Here is a 15,281-nt window from a genome sequence, read left to right as displayed (position 1 = left end):
GAGAGAGCGAGAGAGAGAGAGCGAGAGAGCGCGAGCGCGAGCCATATGCTTACACTACTACGATTGAATCTGACCTGAACAAAATTCCTAACTAATATCCAGTTAAGCTTGTAGCTGATGTCCAAATTCAGCCCTCAAATCTTGATACCAGATACACATTTTATAAATTCTACAAAGGAGAACATTCCTATTACTAGTCATGAACTTTAATAATGAGAAGTTGTCTAGAAATACATTTTTTCCTCTTGATTTCTTCACTCTCCTGATCTCTCCATTCTACAGACTCCATGTCCCCAGAGGAACAATCTCCAAGGTGACCATAGTTCTCATTAAGCATTACCATAAACCAGAGCAGAATAAGGGCACAAGCTAGGCAGACTGTTGCCATTCAGCATTGGATTCAAACGTCCTAATATGGTCCCTTTTTAAAAGAAAACCTAATTAAAAACTCATCTGCAAATTAAATATTTCTTACTGACAAAACCATTGATGAGTTTCAAAGGGGAGGGAGTATCTCAGAGGAAGAGAAAAAGGACCTGAGGTGACAGAGGCTGGAAATGAGGACTGTTTGGCAAATATGTCTCAAGATAATCTATTTTATCAGGAAATTGAACAAACAATAATTATATACTGGAAAAGCCATTACATCATAACAAAGCATTACGCGGCTGGTGGAGTCAGAGCCAAAATATAGTCAGCCTTTCCTACAAGTGTTCAGGACCATTTAAATGATATTATATATAAATGCTTTTTTTTTTTTTAAGAGATTGGAAGAAGGACTCGGAGGTCAATTTTGTTCCAAGGAGGCTTAAAACAAGAGAGTTTCAAACCTTGGATTTACAAACAGGTTAAAATTAAAATGTTAATGGACTTAACAAGAGAACGGAGAAAATAAAGGGACATTAGAGAGTCATTCATCAAAAGCACATTGTGTCAGCAGCCCAAGACAGATGACTATCAGGGAGCAGGGCAGAGAGAAGAGAAAGAAAGAAAAAAAATCAACCCAGTAGCGAAGGGAGTTAGAATTTAATAGAGAAAAGGCATATGGCTTTACTGCCAATTCTATGAAAACAAAACAAAACAGAAAAGCACAAAGAACTTCTAAGCCAACATATCCACCATCTTTGGCATTTGTAAAATGCAAATATACTCTTCAAGGGAACAAACACGTGGACATCCGCATCTTTAATACAAGTTTCTAGACTTAGTCACTTTCCTAAAACAAACTAAAAATGTACGTATCATTTTCTCGGCATAGTTTCTTCTCTGAAAGTGTTCTGAGTCTGCCCTTTGAAATGCCCTGATGTCTCCTCTCGCTGAACACACAAGCATACATGGGAAACGTTTTCTGAAAGGTCTCCCGAATGTCCCCATTCCTCAGGTATAAGATTACCCTGCAATCTCTTCTGCTTCTGTTACAAAAACAGAAGATTAAAAGGCACAACAGACAATCCACAAAGTTCTTCTGTGTCCCAGGACTGACTGGGATACCTCAGCACTACGTGGAGCTTGGTAGCCCGCACATGACAATTTTACTAAATAGTATTCACTTCATCTTATTAGGGAGAGTTCTTCTTTGTTAAGGGTTTTCCCAGCAGGAATATGTGTCAGAAATAGACATAGTAGGTGGGCACACCAGACTGACTAAGAACCCTGACACAATACTGGTCATTTTTCTGAGATCAAACAGACTCAATGTAAATAATACAGTTGGCTGGCTCTGACTCAAGCCAACTAACCAAGTTGTCAACTAGATATCATGTCTATTGTCATCTCCCATCAACTGACAGTCGCTGTATGGGTCACTGTGTTTAGAAGGACTCTGAGGCCACATCTTCATTTTGGAAGAATGAGCGAATTCTTGATGGCTGCTGTGGAAACGTGAGAATTATGTCCACACTTAAACCTATGATCCTGTGCAACACACTGAGTTAAACGTTTTGCAAAAAGTGAAAGGTTCTCTCTGGCCAAAGAGATACATTTCTTTTTAAGCTAATGCAAGGTGCAGTGCAGGAGCTGTTATGTCTACGTCCTTATGTAATTTTGGTTAGGTTGCTCCTGGAGGAAGCGGTACTCTCAACTGCTGGAGTCCTAGCCACAGAGAAGTGAGACCAGGAGATGATACAGTCACCAAGCTGGGTCAACGATATCATCATCTTCAGTGTAATTTTTTATTTTTGTATTAGACATGATCCTTTTCAAATAACTTTCTGACCCTCTAGCTCATGTAATTTTATAAAACCACCCTGAGACATGAGTGAAGAAACCACTAGTTCTCCTGTTGGACCACCGAAACTTAAAGAGCTCAGTGAGCGGGAGGTGGGGACACTCCTGTGGACCCTGCGGCTCTTCATAGGAAGAAAGCAAAAAAAGGAGTGGGTGGGGGAGGGGCTGGGCTGTGAAGGGACTCTGCCCTGAATGAGCGGAGCGACCTTGGGCAAGTTACTTCTTTCTGTGGTTCCCTACCTATAAAATCAGGGAAGGGACAGTTAAGTTCCTCACCTCTGAGGACCCCATGTTTCCCTGGAAACATTCTGGGGACTATCAATTTCACAAGGTAAAGTGAAAGAACAGAAAATGAGATGGGAACAAAATATTAAAAGTGAGTAAAGTGGATGATGAAAAGAGAAAGAAAGGAAAAAAAAAATTTGTGAGGATAACATTAGACTCAGACGGAATCCAGGGATAGTGTGATAGGTAAATGACAGAACACCATCTTCTGTATGGACTGAAAAAAATCAGGTTTGTATTTAAAGCTTTTTGTAACCAAATCACTAATGTAGTACCTTTTATTCTTTATTTAGATGAATACCAGGTGCAAAAGGTTGCATTAACCACACTCATAGTTGTTGCGACATTGTTATCCTTGGACTGTATAAGCAACAGATTTTGTTTGGTTATTAACAAATAAGTGAGAATCATTATAACCAACTTAGATGTGGATTTGGACAGATCCCAGGTGATGTCACAGCGCCTTAAAGGGATCAACACAGGCTGGGAAAAGCCTGGTACCCGAGTAGCGAGCACAGTAAGTTTACTGCCTTTCTATATTTCCTTGATTGTGTAAGATGCTCCACCAACTTCATAACAGACTTCCAATGCCAGCCACCCCAGGAGAAAGAGAGAGAAAGAGGAAAAAGAAACACTACCTGACACGGAATGGATTCATGAATGGAAAAGCAGATAGAGATTTTAGAAATGTTAACATGAGAAAAAGGACGTCTTAAAAACGATGCAGTAATGATAGCCATGTCTCTCGTGTCAGTCTTATGCTAAAATGTAAGTTTTCACAATTTTCAATTCTAAAGTTGAACCTCCTGCCTCAAAAAAGTATTCTGCGCACTGAAATGTACTGTGTTTGTTAACTTATATTCTAAACAATGATGACAGCGCCTACAGCCCAAATCTTGCCCATTTCTGCCCCAAGCCAGAAGGACGGATCAGGGTGCTACTTGCCTTTCCAGGCTCACACTCGGTCCCATCAGCCCAGGGTGTGTGCTGAGTCCGGCAGCCTTTGTGCGCTCCATCCACGTTATTGCACCAGAGTCGTCTACACTGCATCTGCACAATTCAGTTGAATGACAATCAGGGACACGGTGATTAGATGGTAATTGAGCAAGGCAAGGGTTGCTTTCAACGAATGGTTTGCCAGGGACGGGGAGTGTAGACTGGAAAGGGATTTTTTTCTTGGTATGACAAATAATAAAATATTCCAAGGGATACAGAGAGCAGCCCAGGAAACACATTTCTACACCTGGGAGGACTCCCCAGAGGTAACCATCGTCCTCGTGATGCTCACCACTCATCATTCCCACTGCGTTTATTACAAACGTGTAAATATCTACCAGTAACACACAGCGCTTCAGCTTTAAACAGGCAATACTACTGGGCGTTTCAGGATATACAGATACATCCTACAAATTGCTGTTTTCCCCCTAAATACACTTTGTTTTTAGAGTTATCCAAGTTGATCTGTTTAGCTCTATTTCAGGGTACACTTAAAAAAAATCAAGTTTGTTTGTTTGTTTATTTATTTTTAGTAGAGGCACTGGGGATTGAACTCAGGACCTCGTACACAATAGGCATGCACTCTACCATTGAGCTATACCCTCCCCCCAGGGCACACTTTTTAAAGATAATTTCCCCCTGTGATTAAAATAAACCATGCTCACAGCAGAAAATTTCAGAAGGTATTATTTCTTTTTGAATAGAAAAAAGGATTGAAGCTTCTCTCCTCCTTTTCCATTGAGAACATACTCTAAAACAATTGCTTATCCTGTTATATTAATTTAAAACTATAGCAGGAGCATGTTCCTATGGGTAGCTACATTTCAATTACTGTAAAATATTCCATTAAACAGAGACAATCAAGTCTGCTCAACCTTTGTATTCTTGGGCATTTGGATTACTTCAAATGTTTGCTATCGTGGGTAACAGAGAAATAAATATAATCATGGACACATTTTACTCAAAATTTTTTTGTTATTTCCATGGAATCACTGTACCTCCCCACTTCACCCGGCTATCACTTAAGCCTCTCCCAACAAAACAAGCAAGCAAACATCCCAAGGAGTAGAATGGGGGACCCCACAATAGCCCAGATCTGTTCATCTGCATCCTGAAAACCACTGGGTCATACCATTGGTCCAAATGTCCATGATGCATACATCAAAGTATCACGCACTCGCCAGTTAAGCTACCACCAGAAATGATTTCAAGGCCTAGGTAGTCTGAGGACACAGCTTTGACAAGCTAAAACAGGGAAACAGGTTCGTCTTATGAATTATTGAATCCAGAAGACTCCCTATGATAAAAGTCATCTGGACAAGTCAGTGGGAATAAAAGGAGACAAGAAGAGAAAAGGGCTGAGCTCATTACCAGCTCTGTAACCCTGTCCCCCCTGAGCCTCACTTTCCTACTTAGAAAATGAAGATGCTGATGGCCACTCCCCTTTGGTCCGAGAGTGCAATGAGAATGTGCAGGTGAAGCACCATCCAACACCAAGAGCTAGGAATGTTCAGCCCCATCACCACCTTTACCACCAGCATCAACAGTCAACAGACCATTCACCTTTTCCATGAGTGGTTTATGGTAGAGTGAGAAGCCAACGGAAAACTATGAATTAAAACAAAAAATTCAGAATCCATTTGTGAGGCCAGAAACAGTCCCCAAACACTTACCATATAGGGGCACACCTGAGAACCTGGTCCAAAGATCAGTTCACATTGTTTATTCACGTTGTAAAGGAGGCCTGGCAGTTGGGGAGGCAAAGGGTAGGGTCTGGATTCAGGTTCGTTGAGCAAACACTCGCCGTAACCAGTGCTACAGAAAGCAGAAAAACAAAGATGGTGACGGCGGAGGATGAGATGTGATGGTCAAAGGCTCCAGATGACAGACAAGGCCATTCTGCCATTTTCATGGCAGAGAAGATGGTTCCTTTTTTATACTCGTTTTATTCCTTTCATCCAAACTTGAGTCCAGAAGCTGAAGTTAGATTTTTGGTGTATCCTTGCATGCAGAACCACGGGCTATGCATACAACATAACCAGGAGGAAATATGTACCTGCTCAAGTATTTATCACATTATCGGGGCAATTATCTATTTGTTTTTCACCATCTTTTCCAATAGCATACAAGCTTCTTAGGGGTAAAGACAGTGCCTTTCTCACCCAAGCATGGGGTCCAATCTATTGCAACAAGTGTTTAGTAAATATTTGCTGGTTAGATGGGTGAGTGAATCAACCACTACAGTAAGAAATACTTTAGATCATCTGGTTGAAAAAAACCCAGCAACCCTCCAGTTATTTTACGTTTCTGCAAACACCTCTTCTGGAAAATTCACACCCGGTGAGTTCTGATTAACAAAACCCCTTCTTCCCTGGGGCTGGAGAAATATACACCCAATGACCTTGGGACAATCACTTAACCTTTTGTACATCTGGGAGAGAGGAGCAATAAATCTGTGACACAGGGATATTGTATAATGTAATTGGATCTTTGAGCAGCCTGGCAGGAAGCTTAAAAAACAAAACAAGAAAAGAAGAGAGGGAAGGAGAGAGAGGGAGGGAAGAAAGAGAGAGACGAAAGAGAACGCTCTCAATTCTATGACATGGAGGTCTGTGCAATTTTCATCCACCCACGTAACATTCTTTGGGTGGGGGGTGTCTCATTCCCCTACCCTTTCCCAATCCAAAATTACTAAGTTAGAAGCACACAAATATTTGCAGTCATCCTTCACCATGTAATCACATTCCTGGTCCCTCCTCCAATACCTGAACTGATTTCAGAGCTTTACCAAGAACGAAGCAACATTTACATATTCTCTTTAAGATCCCAACCTTTTTTCTTGAGCTCAGTCTGTCATCTTCTAAACTCTGGCGAGGACATGAACTACACAGATGTCTGAGAGTATTTTTCTTTTCCCTCCTCCAAGGAATGTCAACAATAATAACAACTCAAAAGGAATGCTTGACTCTACAGTTTCTTTCCCACAATTAGTTCAGATCCTAGTATGAAGGCTGCGCTCAAAGAAAAGTTCAAATCTTACTCTAAAAATTCAGTGATATATTTTCGACTACACTTTGACCACATCCAGGGGTTGGTGTAGAAGTTCAATGTCGGGGCCATGACGTGCTGGGGGCTCTTGACTCCTTCTTCTTTGCATTTATTGTTGTCATCGTGAGGCATGTTGAACCTATGGCCGAGGAGACAAGGATAACACTGTCAATAAACACAAAGGGCTTGAGCTGTTCTAATTGCTTCGAGGATGCATCTAAGAGAAAAAATTTCAGCGGCTCTTGCATTCCGGGTAAGAATTGGAATCCTGGTGAGCGGAACAAAACTTACCAGAAGATTAAAGGTGGAGAGTAGAATAAAACATACTTCTGACCTAATTTAATGCCAAGTGCCTTTAATGTGTTAAAAAAAAAAAAAAAGACGTGGATCGGGCCATTATTCGGTTTCAGTGGACTATCTGGAATTGCAAAGACTTGAACGTGCTGTAGTTGGTGCTAGAATACAGTAGCTGGAATTCCTAATAAGCTCTTAAAGGCCAATTTATACAGTCAAGAATCTGGCAGGTTATGATAACGTTATGCATATCAAGAGTCAGTCAAGTGTCAAAAGTTGAAGCCAAAAGCTTTCTAATAAGAGGCTCACGGTGGCTCTTGGCATCTCCGCCTGTTGGGATCAGGCTGACAGATGATATAACCATGTAAGTATACCATTATAAAGCGATGCAAAGTTCGTGCACAATAAAACCCATTAAGAAAAGCTGCAAGCAAGCACGGAAACCAGAGGCACGCCAATTCACTTGGCTTAACTCGGAGATGGCAAATGGCTTCATGCTTCCTGCCGATGACAATTGATTGGTACTGGCTTCCTGAAAATCTGAGCACAAAAGGATTCTTAAACTAATCCAGGATCCGCCCGAGAAAGGCTCTGATAGAGTGCCAACCTGGGCCTGGGAGGGAACTCGGCAGCAACATTACTACATGTTTGCCATTCTTGGCTTACCCAGAGGAAGTGGGGGGAAAAGTGATAGGATGCATTTCTCAATCCAGAAACATCAGCTCTACGACCCACTGACCCACACACCCTTCCCAGCTCAGGTTCCCAACCACTGGGGAACAGGCTCACAAGGGCTGACCTCTCTGGGTGACTCTGCCCAATCACAAAATTGATGCATATGATTAATTTGGCACTGAGGGAGGAACCCCCATCACTAGTTCATCTCGAAATACAAACACAAGTGAGTCAGACATAAGTATATAGACTTGCTTCATATGAAAGTAAAAAGCTGGGAATAAAAGTCTGTGAGTTCTAGCTCGATAATTTCTCTTAAGTTTGATTTCCTTTTTCTTTTAAAAATTTGGGCCCCTCAATAATTGCCAGATGGAAAACGTGAGCTGGGAAAACTCAAACTGTCTTGGTTGAACTTAATAGTAGTTGATGTTTAAGAGTCCACTTTCTTAAAAGAATGACTGCCCAGGTTTCTAAATCCCAGCTGCATTGTCAGTGTAATACCTATGTCAACAAACCTAATACCAGCAAAGCATTCAAATCTTCCGTGTTTACTTCTCTCTGGTGCAAAGGAGCTGGTGTTTATTCCCCACCCCATCATGACTTGACAAAACCCAGTTCATTTCATCGTGTACACAAAACTTATTTTCATTCAAGTGTCAGGCACATTTGCTCAGAGCAGGGGTTGCAGAATAATAAATATTCATCTAGCACTTACTGAAAAATAATTACCAAGACTTTCTGAGCATTCACAGCGCACCAGCCAGCGTGTTAGATGCATTAGGTGCTTTATTTCATTTAATGACCTATTTGACCCAATGAGTGGTGTGCTACTGCTATCCCCATTTTACAGAAGAGGAGACTGAGTTGTAGAGAGGTTTAACTATTTGATTAAGGTCACATGGCTACTAAGGTGGCGCAGCTGGGCATGGAGTGTACTTCTCTGTCTGATTCTAAATGTATACAAACTACATTCCCTCCTGGGAGACAAGCTGTGGGAGACTCATCAGGAATCCTGTGTAAGGATTTCTGGATCCAGCAGAGACACAATTACCTCCCAAATTCTCCCTAACTCTTAGATTCTGGGTGTCCATGAAGCAGGGATGAGAAGGGAGAAGCTATTTTCGAAGCATCCAATCATGCTCAACCAACATAAGGTCAGTTGGGTGCATTTCCCCCAGTCGGCTCTTGGGTTTTATATGATCAGAAAGTCACGACTGCAACAACTTACTTTTGAAAAAGTTCATCAGAAAATCTGCTACAAAAGCACAGTAGCAATTTTTTTTTTAAATAAAAGGATTTTCATTTTTCTTAAAATATAAACAAAGCTAACTATATGAGACAAAACATCAAAACAAAACTTAGCTACCAGACTTTGGGTAATTTAATACCTCAAACACAAGAACAAAATAATACCTACCTGGTGGGGATTACAAAGATGAAGGTAGATAATATAAATGAAAGCTCCTAGAGCAATGTCAACAATGTGGCTTTTGTGGGGGGAGATGGTTGTTAACTGTGAATGGAGGCATCCTCTATAGCTAAAAATATTTAGTTTTTGCAATTCAAAATTCTGTCTTTTCTTAAAATGTCAACTTTATTAACTGGCTACCTAAAAGGAGTTTATAAACTCTTTTTGGGAAAAGAATTAATAGGGAATGAATTATATTTATTTAAACAGTATATTTCTGTTAGCCATATTGTGGGGGGAAATGTTAGTGTGTTGACAACACGAACTCTTGCCTTTACATTCCTACCTCTGTAACTCTCCCAATTCCATTCTCTGGGGCCGGAATAGCTGCCCCACTGAAATGCCACCCTCTTCTTCATGGTCAGATCTACACCTCTGATTTAAAGGTCAAAAGTAATTTACTAGATTTCATGTAAAACAAATAGCTGAAAATCCCCCGAAGATTATGTTAAAATAAGTTTGGGAAAACCACGTTAAACAAAACCAACACAGGACTTGTCAGAGCCTTTACTTTATGCCATTTGGGCTTGAGGCTCCAAGCAAGGCTGGACTAATAAAAAAAATTTTACATCACTAGACTATAAAACTCTTTTTTTTCCCCCTGCTATGGGCCATTCTCTTGGAATCAGTGTTAGAGCCCTGTACTTTGGGAAATGCTGGTGGAACCAATAGTTTTCAAACCTAGTTCCAAGAAATCCTGGAGTTTCGTGAAGGTATTTCAGAAACCAAAGGACAGGGAGGCAGCTGACGAAGCAGGACTCTGGTCTGCCACAGTAGCTTAACTGAAAGTCATGCCTCTTTTATTCTTTAAACATTGGGCATCTGACAATATTTCCTCTGGAGAAAAAAGGAGGGGGTGTGCTCTTAAAATAAGCTTGAAAGGCACTAGTTTTAAAATATGCTCATTATATGTTCAGTTGAATTAGTGATTATCTGTATGTACACCTTGCATAGTACATTGCACATAAAGTGCCTTTGAAAAACATCTGCTGAATGAAAAAGCTTGCTTAATGGATGACGCTATCTCTAAATAAAGTTAGCATTTTACATGCAAATTGACATCCATCTATGTGATACTAATGACATCGTTTGAGAAAATTATTTCAAAAACATTATAAGTAATGTAATCATTCTAGAAAGAAAATAATGCAGATCAAAAATCAGAATAACTCTGAGTAAATTTATACTGTTTCATCCCATGTTCTAACCAAACTGTCTCTAAAGAACAAAAAGGAAAAGCCAGTTTCATAATGACCAGATACTTAGTGACCATAATTAGGTAATATTTTCTTCTCTGTATCTTTGTTCATTTTTTCCCCTGAAAGAGGGCTATCTCTGTTCCCATCTGAATGACAGGCTTGTATAACTAGAATCAGGAATGATCTGGATTTGGGAAAATCGTGTGGCTCCCAGCAATGGTGGAGGACCCTTGTAAACAAAGATGTGAAGTCAGGCAAGTTCTCCAAACTAATATGCTGTCTGCTTCAGTGGATGGGGTAGAAAAGCCTGCCCCTTGCCAGGAGGAAAGGAGCATATTAGATCTTGCCTAGAAGATGTGTACAGTTAAGCCAGAAACATACGAGTTCTGACTGACGAGGATGCACTGCATTTCCTCAGCTTTCCAAAGTTAAAGTCATTTCTCCCACTGAGGTTCCAAGCCCTTCAACCCTGCAACTTTACCATGACTCAAGAAGCACCTTACACCCTCTAAAGTCCAGTGAATGGTCCCTGATGCGAAGGAACGAGAGTTTTTTAGGTCACTCTGAATTAAATGAAAATAAGGAAAAGAAAAACGTACACGTGGCCCAGTTCATGGGCTATTGTAAAAGCCTGTACTCAATCCACTATCTTCGCTAATAGAGCAGCTTCTATAGGGATCACAAATGGTTCCCAGTTCAGCCAGACCTATTAGAAGGGGGGAAAAATGAAAAAAACAAAAACAAGGATTTACTTTAAAAAGCAATCATGGCTTGGAAGAAAAACATGTCGTCAACTGTTACAGCCAAAGAGGATACGCACAGCGGACTCACCTAAGGTATCACATTTGTCGTGAGCTCTGCAGATATCCTGTCTGAAAGCAAAGCAGACTTAGGGTCTTGACACCAAAAAGCAAATGTCAATACAAGCAATTATTTTCGAATCTTCCAGGCAGTCACCACAACACCACTTTGGGGAGGGGGCTTTACATAAAACAAATTCACAAAATCAGGGGTTTGCAACTCAAAAGAGTTTGGGAATCATTGACTTACAGATTAAAAGCTACATTGAGAGGTCTCCTTCGGCCAAAGGGGTAGCCAAGATTAAGGGGGCAACCTCTCCAACCAGGACTTATTCCTCAGACCTTGGAGCAAGTGGTTCTAGTTTCTCTTCTTTTCTTTTTCTTTAAATTAGCAGTAAAGTCAGATACAATGTGCCAATGTCTTTTTTTTTTTAATTTTTAAAATGTTTTTTCCTTCCAGTTTATTGAGATATGATTGACATACAGCACTGTATATTTGGGGAGCCGTTAATTAGGTGTTTTGTTTTTTTTTAATGGAGGTACCAGGGATTGAACCCAGGACCTCATGCATGCCAGGCACACAGTCTACCACTGAACTATACCCTTCCCCTCTTAATGAACATTCTGAGAAGGCTCTAAATGCCTTTCCCTTACATTCACTTAAGAGAAAGTGTGACCATATCAGAGGGGGCTGATGGAAGGCACAGTTGGCCAGCATACCTCTCTGTTGCCCCATGCAGCATTTTAAATACTTTTGAGCTAGAAGCTACCATTCAAAAATTGGGAGATTTCACATTTTCAAAAAAACAAACAAACAAAATCTTTATTTCTGCCTTCTTGCAGAATCACAAAAGCTGGCAACCCTGAATTTATATCCTGCACGGTAACCTGAATGGCAGGTACCTTCTTGGTAAGGGCGTTTACCTTCACTCCTGCCTAACACATTTATCCCCTACTTGGCAGCTATGGGTTGGTGGTTCTCAACCAGGGCTGAGTCTGCCCTCCTGCTATGCACCCTTGAAGGGCATCTGGCAACCTCTGGACAACACTGCTTATTGTCACAATTAAGAGGGGGGCATGCTACTGGTAGGTAGCAGGTAGAGACCAAGGATGCAGCTGACCATCCTGCTGTGCACAGGACAGTCCCCACGACACAGAATTAGCTGGTCCAAAATGTCAATAGTGATGAGGCTGAAAAACTCTGTCGTAAGAGCGGGCTACCAGGAATATATGACCTTATCCCATCAACTTGATGGGAAGCTAGGAGACTGGGGGAATAAGACATCCATATACCTTGTTACAAGAACAGCTGTATCATGCTGGATTCCACCTGGATGGTTCTTTGAATGCTGCCACTGGCAAAAGTTTTTTAATGTTGTCTGGGCATTAAAAGATATGGAAGGTCCTTCCTAGAGACAGAAAAGAATTATGGTTGGTCTGTTGTACCCACGTCAACTAGATATGCCGTTTCGGATACAGATAGAAGAAAGAAGAAAAAAACTTGATTACCTGTTCATTATGAATCACAACTAAGTTCACAATAACAATATTAATTAAATTTCCAATACTTGGGTCTTTATAGATAGAGGCTACCTGCAACCGAGATAAATTTTTCAAAGTTAATTGTGAACTCTGGGTAAGCAATAAGCAATTCACTTCTTATGTTGGGCTTCACTTCTTTTTACGTTTCATGCAACAGATGCATTTTGGAGCTGTGAATTTTCATTCAGTCAGCAAACATTTCTTAAAAGTCTCTTTGAAAAATTCACAGATGGCAGCTTTAGATAGGAATGAATGCAAACGAGTTTAAATTTCAAGGTGTTTTCCTTGGAAATCACATTGCCATGTACTTAATAGTTCTTTGTGCCAAAACAATGGATATTAATTTTTGATCAAGCTTTTTCATCCCAGTTGGAGTCCCAGATTGCCATTTATGGAATCTCACATTGACCACATGCTTGCTAATTCTGCTGTTCCTCATGTTTACCAACCATTTGTGTTCTCTACAACCTGGTAGACTGTTTTTGTTTTTGTTTAGTTTTTTTCATTATTATTGTCCATGATGAACGCTAACATTCATTAAATGCTTACTGTGGACTTAGATCCTTGCTGGAAACTGCATATGCCTTTGCATTTAGTCCCCACAACAAAACTCTGGGCTATTATTATAATCTTTCGTCAATAAATGAGGAAACTGAGGCTCAGAGAAGTTAAGCAACTTGTCCAAGACTAAACAGCCAGGGGTAAGTAGCAGAGCCAGAACTCCCAGCCTAGGTCAATTGCACCCTAAGTCCAGGCTCATCATGAAATTCCTGACAGGTCTGAATTTATGGGGTAGGAATGGAATTAAGTCTGTACCAGGCCTGACTAGGCTTTCTTTTCCCTCTTCCAGGAAACGAGAGAGAGCTGGGCACCTGGATCAGAGCATGGTGAAGGGGGACTGAGGGGGTGTGGAGGAGAGGCAGGTTGGGGTGGAGAGCAGAGGGCATGGTTCCCGGCAGTGAGGGGAAACGCAAGGAGAACCATGGGCCACAGAGAAGGAAGAAGAAACTCCAAATCAATGTTCCCAAATGGATGCTTTTCCCATTAATTTGGGGAATTTATTAGAAGTAGAGTGCCATTCAAATAAATTAGGATGAATTAATAGGAATGCTATATTGAGGCTTAAAGTGAATGAAAGCAGATCATTTGAGCTATTATGGAACAAACTCCAGTATTTCAAGAAAATAGCACTACGTAAAATCATATATGAGAACGCTCCATTTCTGTTTGGAAAAAAGAAAGTATATCCATGCATATTTGCCTAAGAAACATCCAGAGTTGCGCCGTCCAATATGGCTGCCACTTGCCACACTTGGCTACTGAGCACTAGAGATGTGGCCAGTCTGAATGGAAATGTGCTGTGAGTACAAAACAGCTACTGGGTTTGGAAGACTCAGTATGGAAGAAAAGGTAAATAAAAAGTTAAAGTTTTGAAATGATTATATTTGGGTGTAAAATAAAATACCTCATTAAAATTAATTTTACTCATTTCTTCTTTTCCACATGGCTACTAGAAAATTTAGAATGACCTATGTGGCTTGCATTCTGTTCCTAATTGGGCAGTGCTGATTAGAAATGTGTGCAAAAAAACTGGTCACAGTGGTTGCCTCTGGGAAGGGACCTGGAGGCCTGGGTAGGGAAGGACACTTAAGTTTTGTCAATAGTCTCTGGTTCTGTTGGATTTGTTTTTAATCATGCAAATTTATTACTTTTCCAATTCCAAATGAGAGCAGAAATATAGAGTGAGAGATTCTTACACCTCACCTTAAGGCTACTTAATTAGAATCCCAGGGAGGGGGACCGAGGCAGGCTGCTATATTTTTAAAAGTCCTACCAATGACTCTGATCCACAATCAGGATCCAAAAGTGTTACTGGAGACCCACACCTGGCTGTGCAAGTCCATATGTCAAAGAGCACTGGTTTGGGGAGCTGGACAAGCTAGAGGTCACATGTAGTCTCTAAGCCACCTACTAGCTTACATGACCACGGGCAAGTGACCTAACTCCTCTGAGGCTCAGCTTTCTTATCTACAAAATGGGGATGATAATCCTACCTAGGAGAGTTGCCAGGAGGACTAGAAATGATGCCTTTTAAGTAAGAAGCACATTGTCTAACACAGAGTGAACACTCAAAATTGATAACCCATGACTGTCATTATCAAGAGGCAACCAGTGACTCATCCTATGTTCTCCACTTGCCTGAAGGGTTGAAATGCCAGCCCTGAATGGTCCTCCAAAGCACTGGGTGGAAACCCATTCCCCAATGGCACATGTAGGGACATCATAAATCACCTTCTTTGAATGTACTTACAATTGACATTAAAGTTAAAATATAGTGTTGAAGGTTTGCTCCATGGTATAGAACCATTCTGTTGTCTGCCACCACCATCACTTCTACAAACCGTGGATAGGATAAAAAACGTTTTGTTCTTCTGTGGGTCCTCTTTTCCCAGTGTGCTGTCCGTCTCGTTACCATAGGCAAAAAGCGCTTTGGTGGCTAGGCTGCTTTTTAATACGGCCACATCTTCAGCCAGGCTGCTCCTTTCTCCCCATTTTCTCGTCCTCATTCTCCTCCTGTCTTTCCTGTGACTATTTTTGTGTTCTGTAAAAAAACCAGAGGGCACACATCACATTTCCAGCCACATCTATTTCCTGTGAAGAATTGAATTTGCCACATCTTAAAATGATGCCTCTGTAGTCAAATTACATACAAAATCAAGTTCGGCACGCTCTGGACTCTCCAGGTGA

The 15,281-nt window shown here is 40.9% G+C and overlaps 1 protein-coding gene across 1 annotated transcript in view; it reads right to left on the bottom strand.

Moving 5' to 3' along the window:
* ADAMTS9 (ADAM metallopeptidase with thrombospondin type 1 motif 9) overlaps window positions 1–15,281 on the bottom strand; it is a 156,812-nt gene that overhangs the window by 113,362 nt on the left and 28,169 nt on the right. Inside the window, 10 exon segments of the mRNA XM_006178299.3 lie at window positions 3,457–3,561; window positions 5,181–5,322; window positions 6,548–6,694; window positions 10,791–10,822; window positions 10,824–10,897; window positions 11,023–11,063; window positions 12,285–12,400; window positions 12,501–12,584; window positions 14,845–14,982; window positions 14,984–15,135. Coding sequence (XP_006178361.2) covers window positions 3,457–3,561; window positions 5,181–5,322; window positions 6,548–6,694; window positions 10,791–10,822; window positions 10,824–10,897; window positions 11,023–11,063; window positions 12,285–12,400; window positions 12,501–12,584; window positions 14,845–14,982; window positions 14,984–15,135 — 1,031 coding nt within the window.

Source organism: Camelus ferus, chromosome 17 (assembly GCF_009834535.1).
Source record: "Camelus ferus isolate YT-003-E chromosome 17, BCGSAC_Cfer_1.0, whole genome shotgun sequence".
NCBI classification, from domain to species: domain Eukaryota; kingdom Metazoa; phylum Chordata; class Mammalia; order Artiodactyla; family Camelidae; genus Camelus; species Camelus ferus.
The sequence above is the reverse complement of the archived record's forward strand: the minus strand, read 5'-3'. Positions and strand labels throughout refer to the sequence as shown.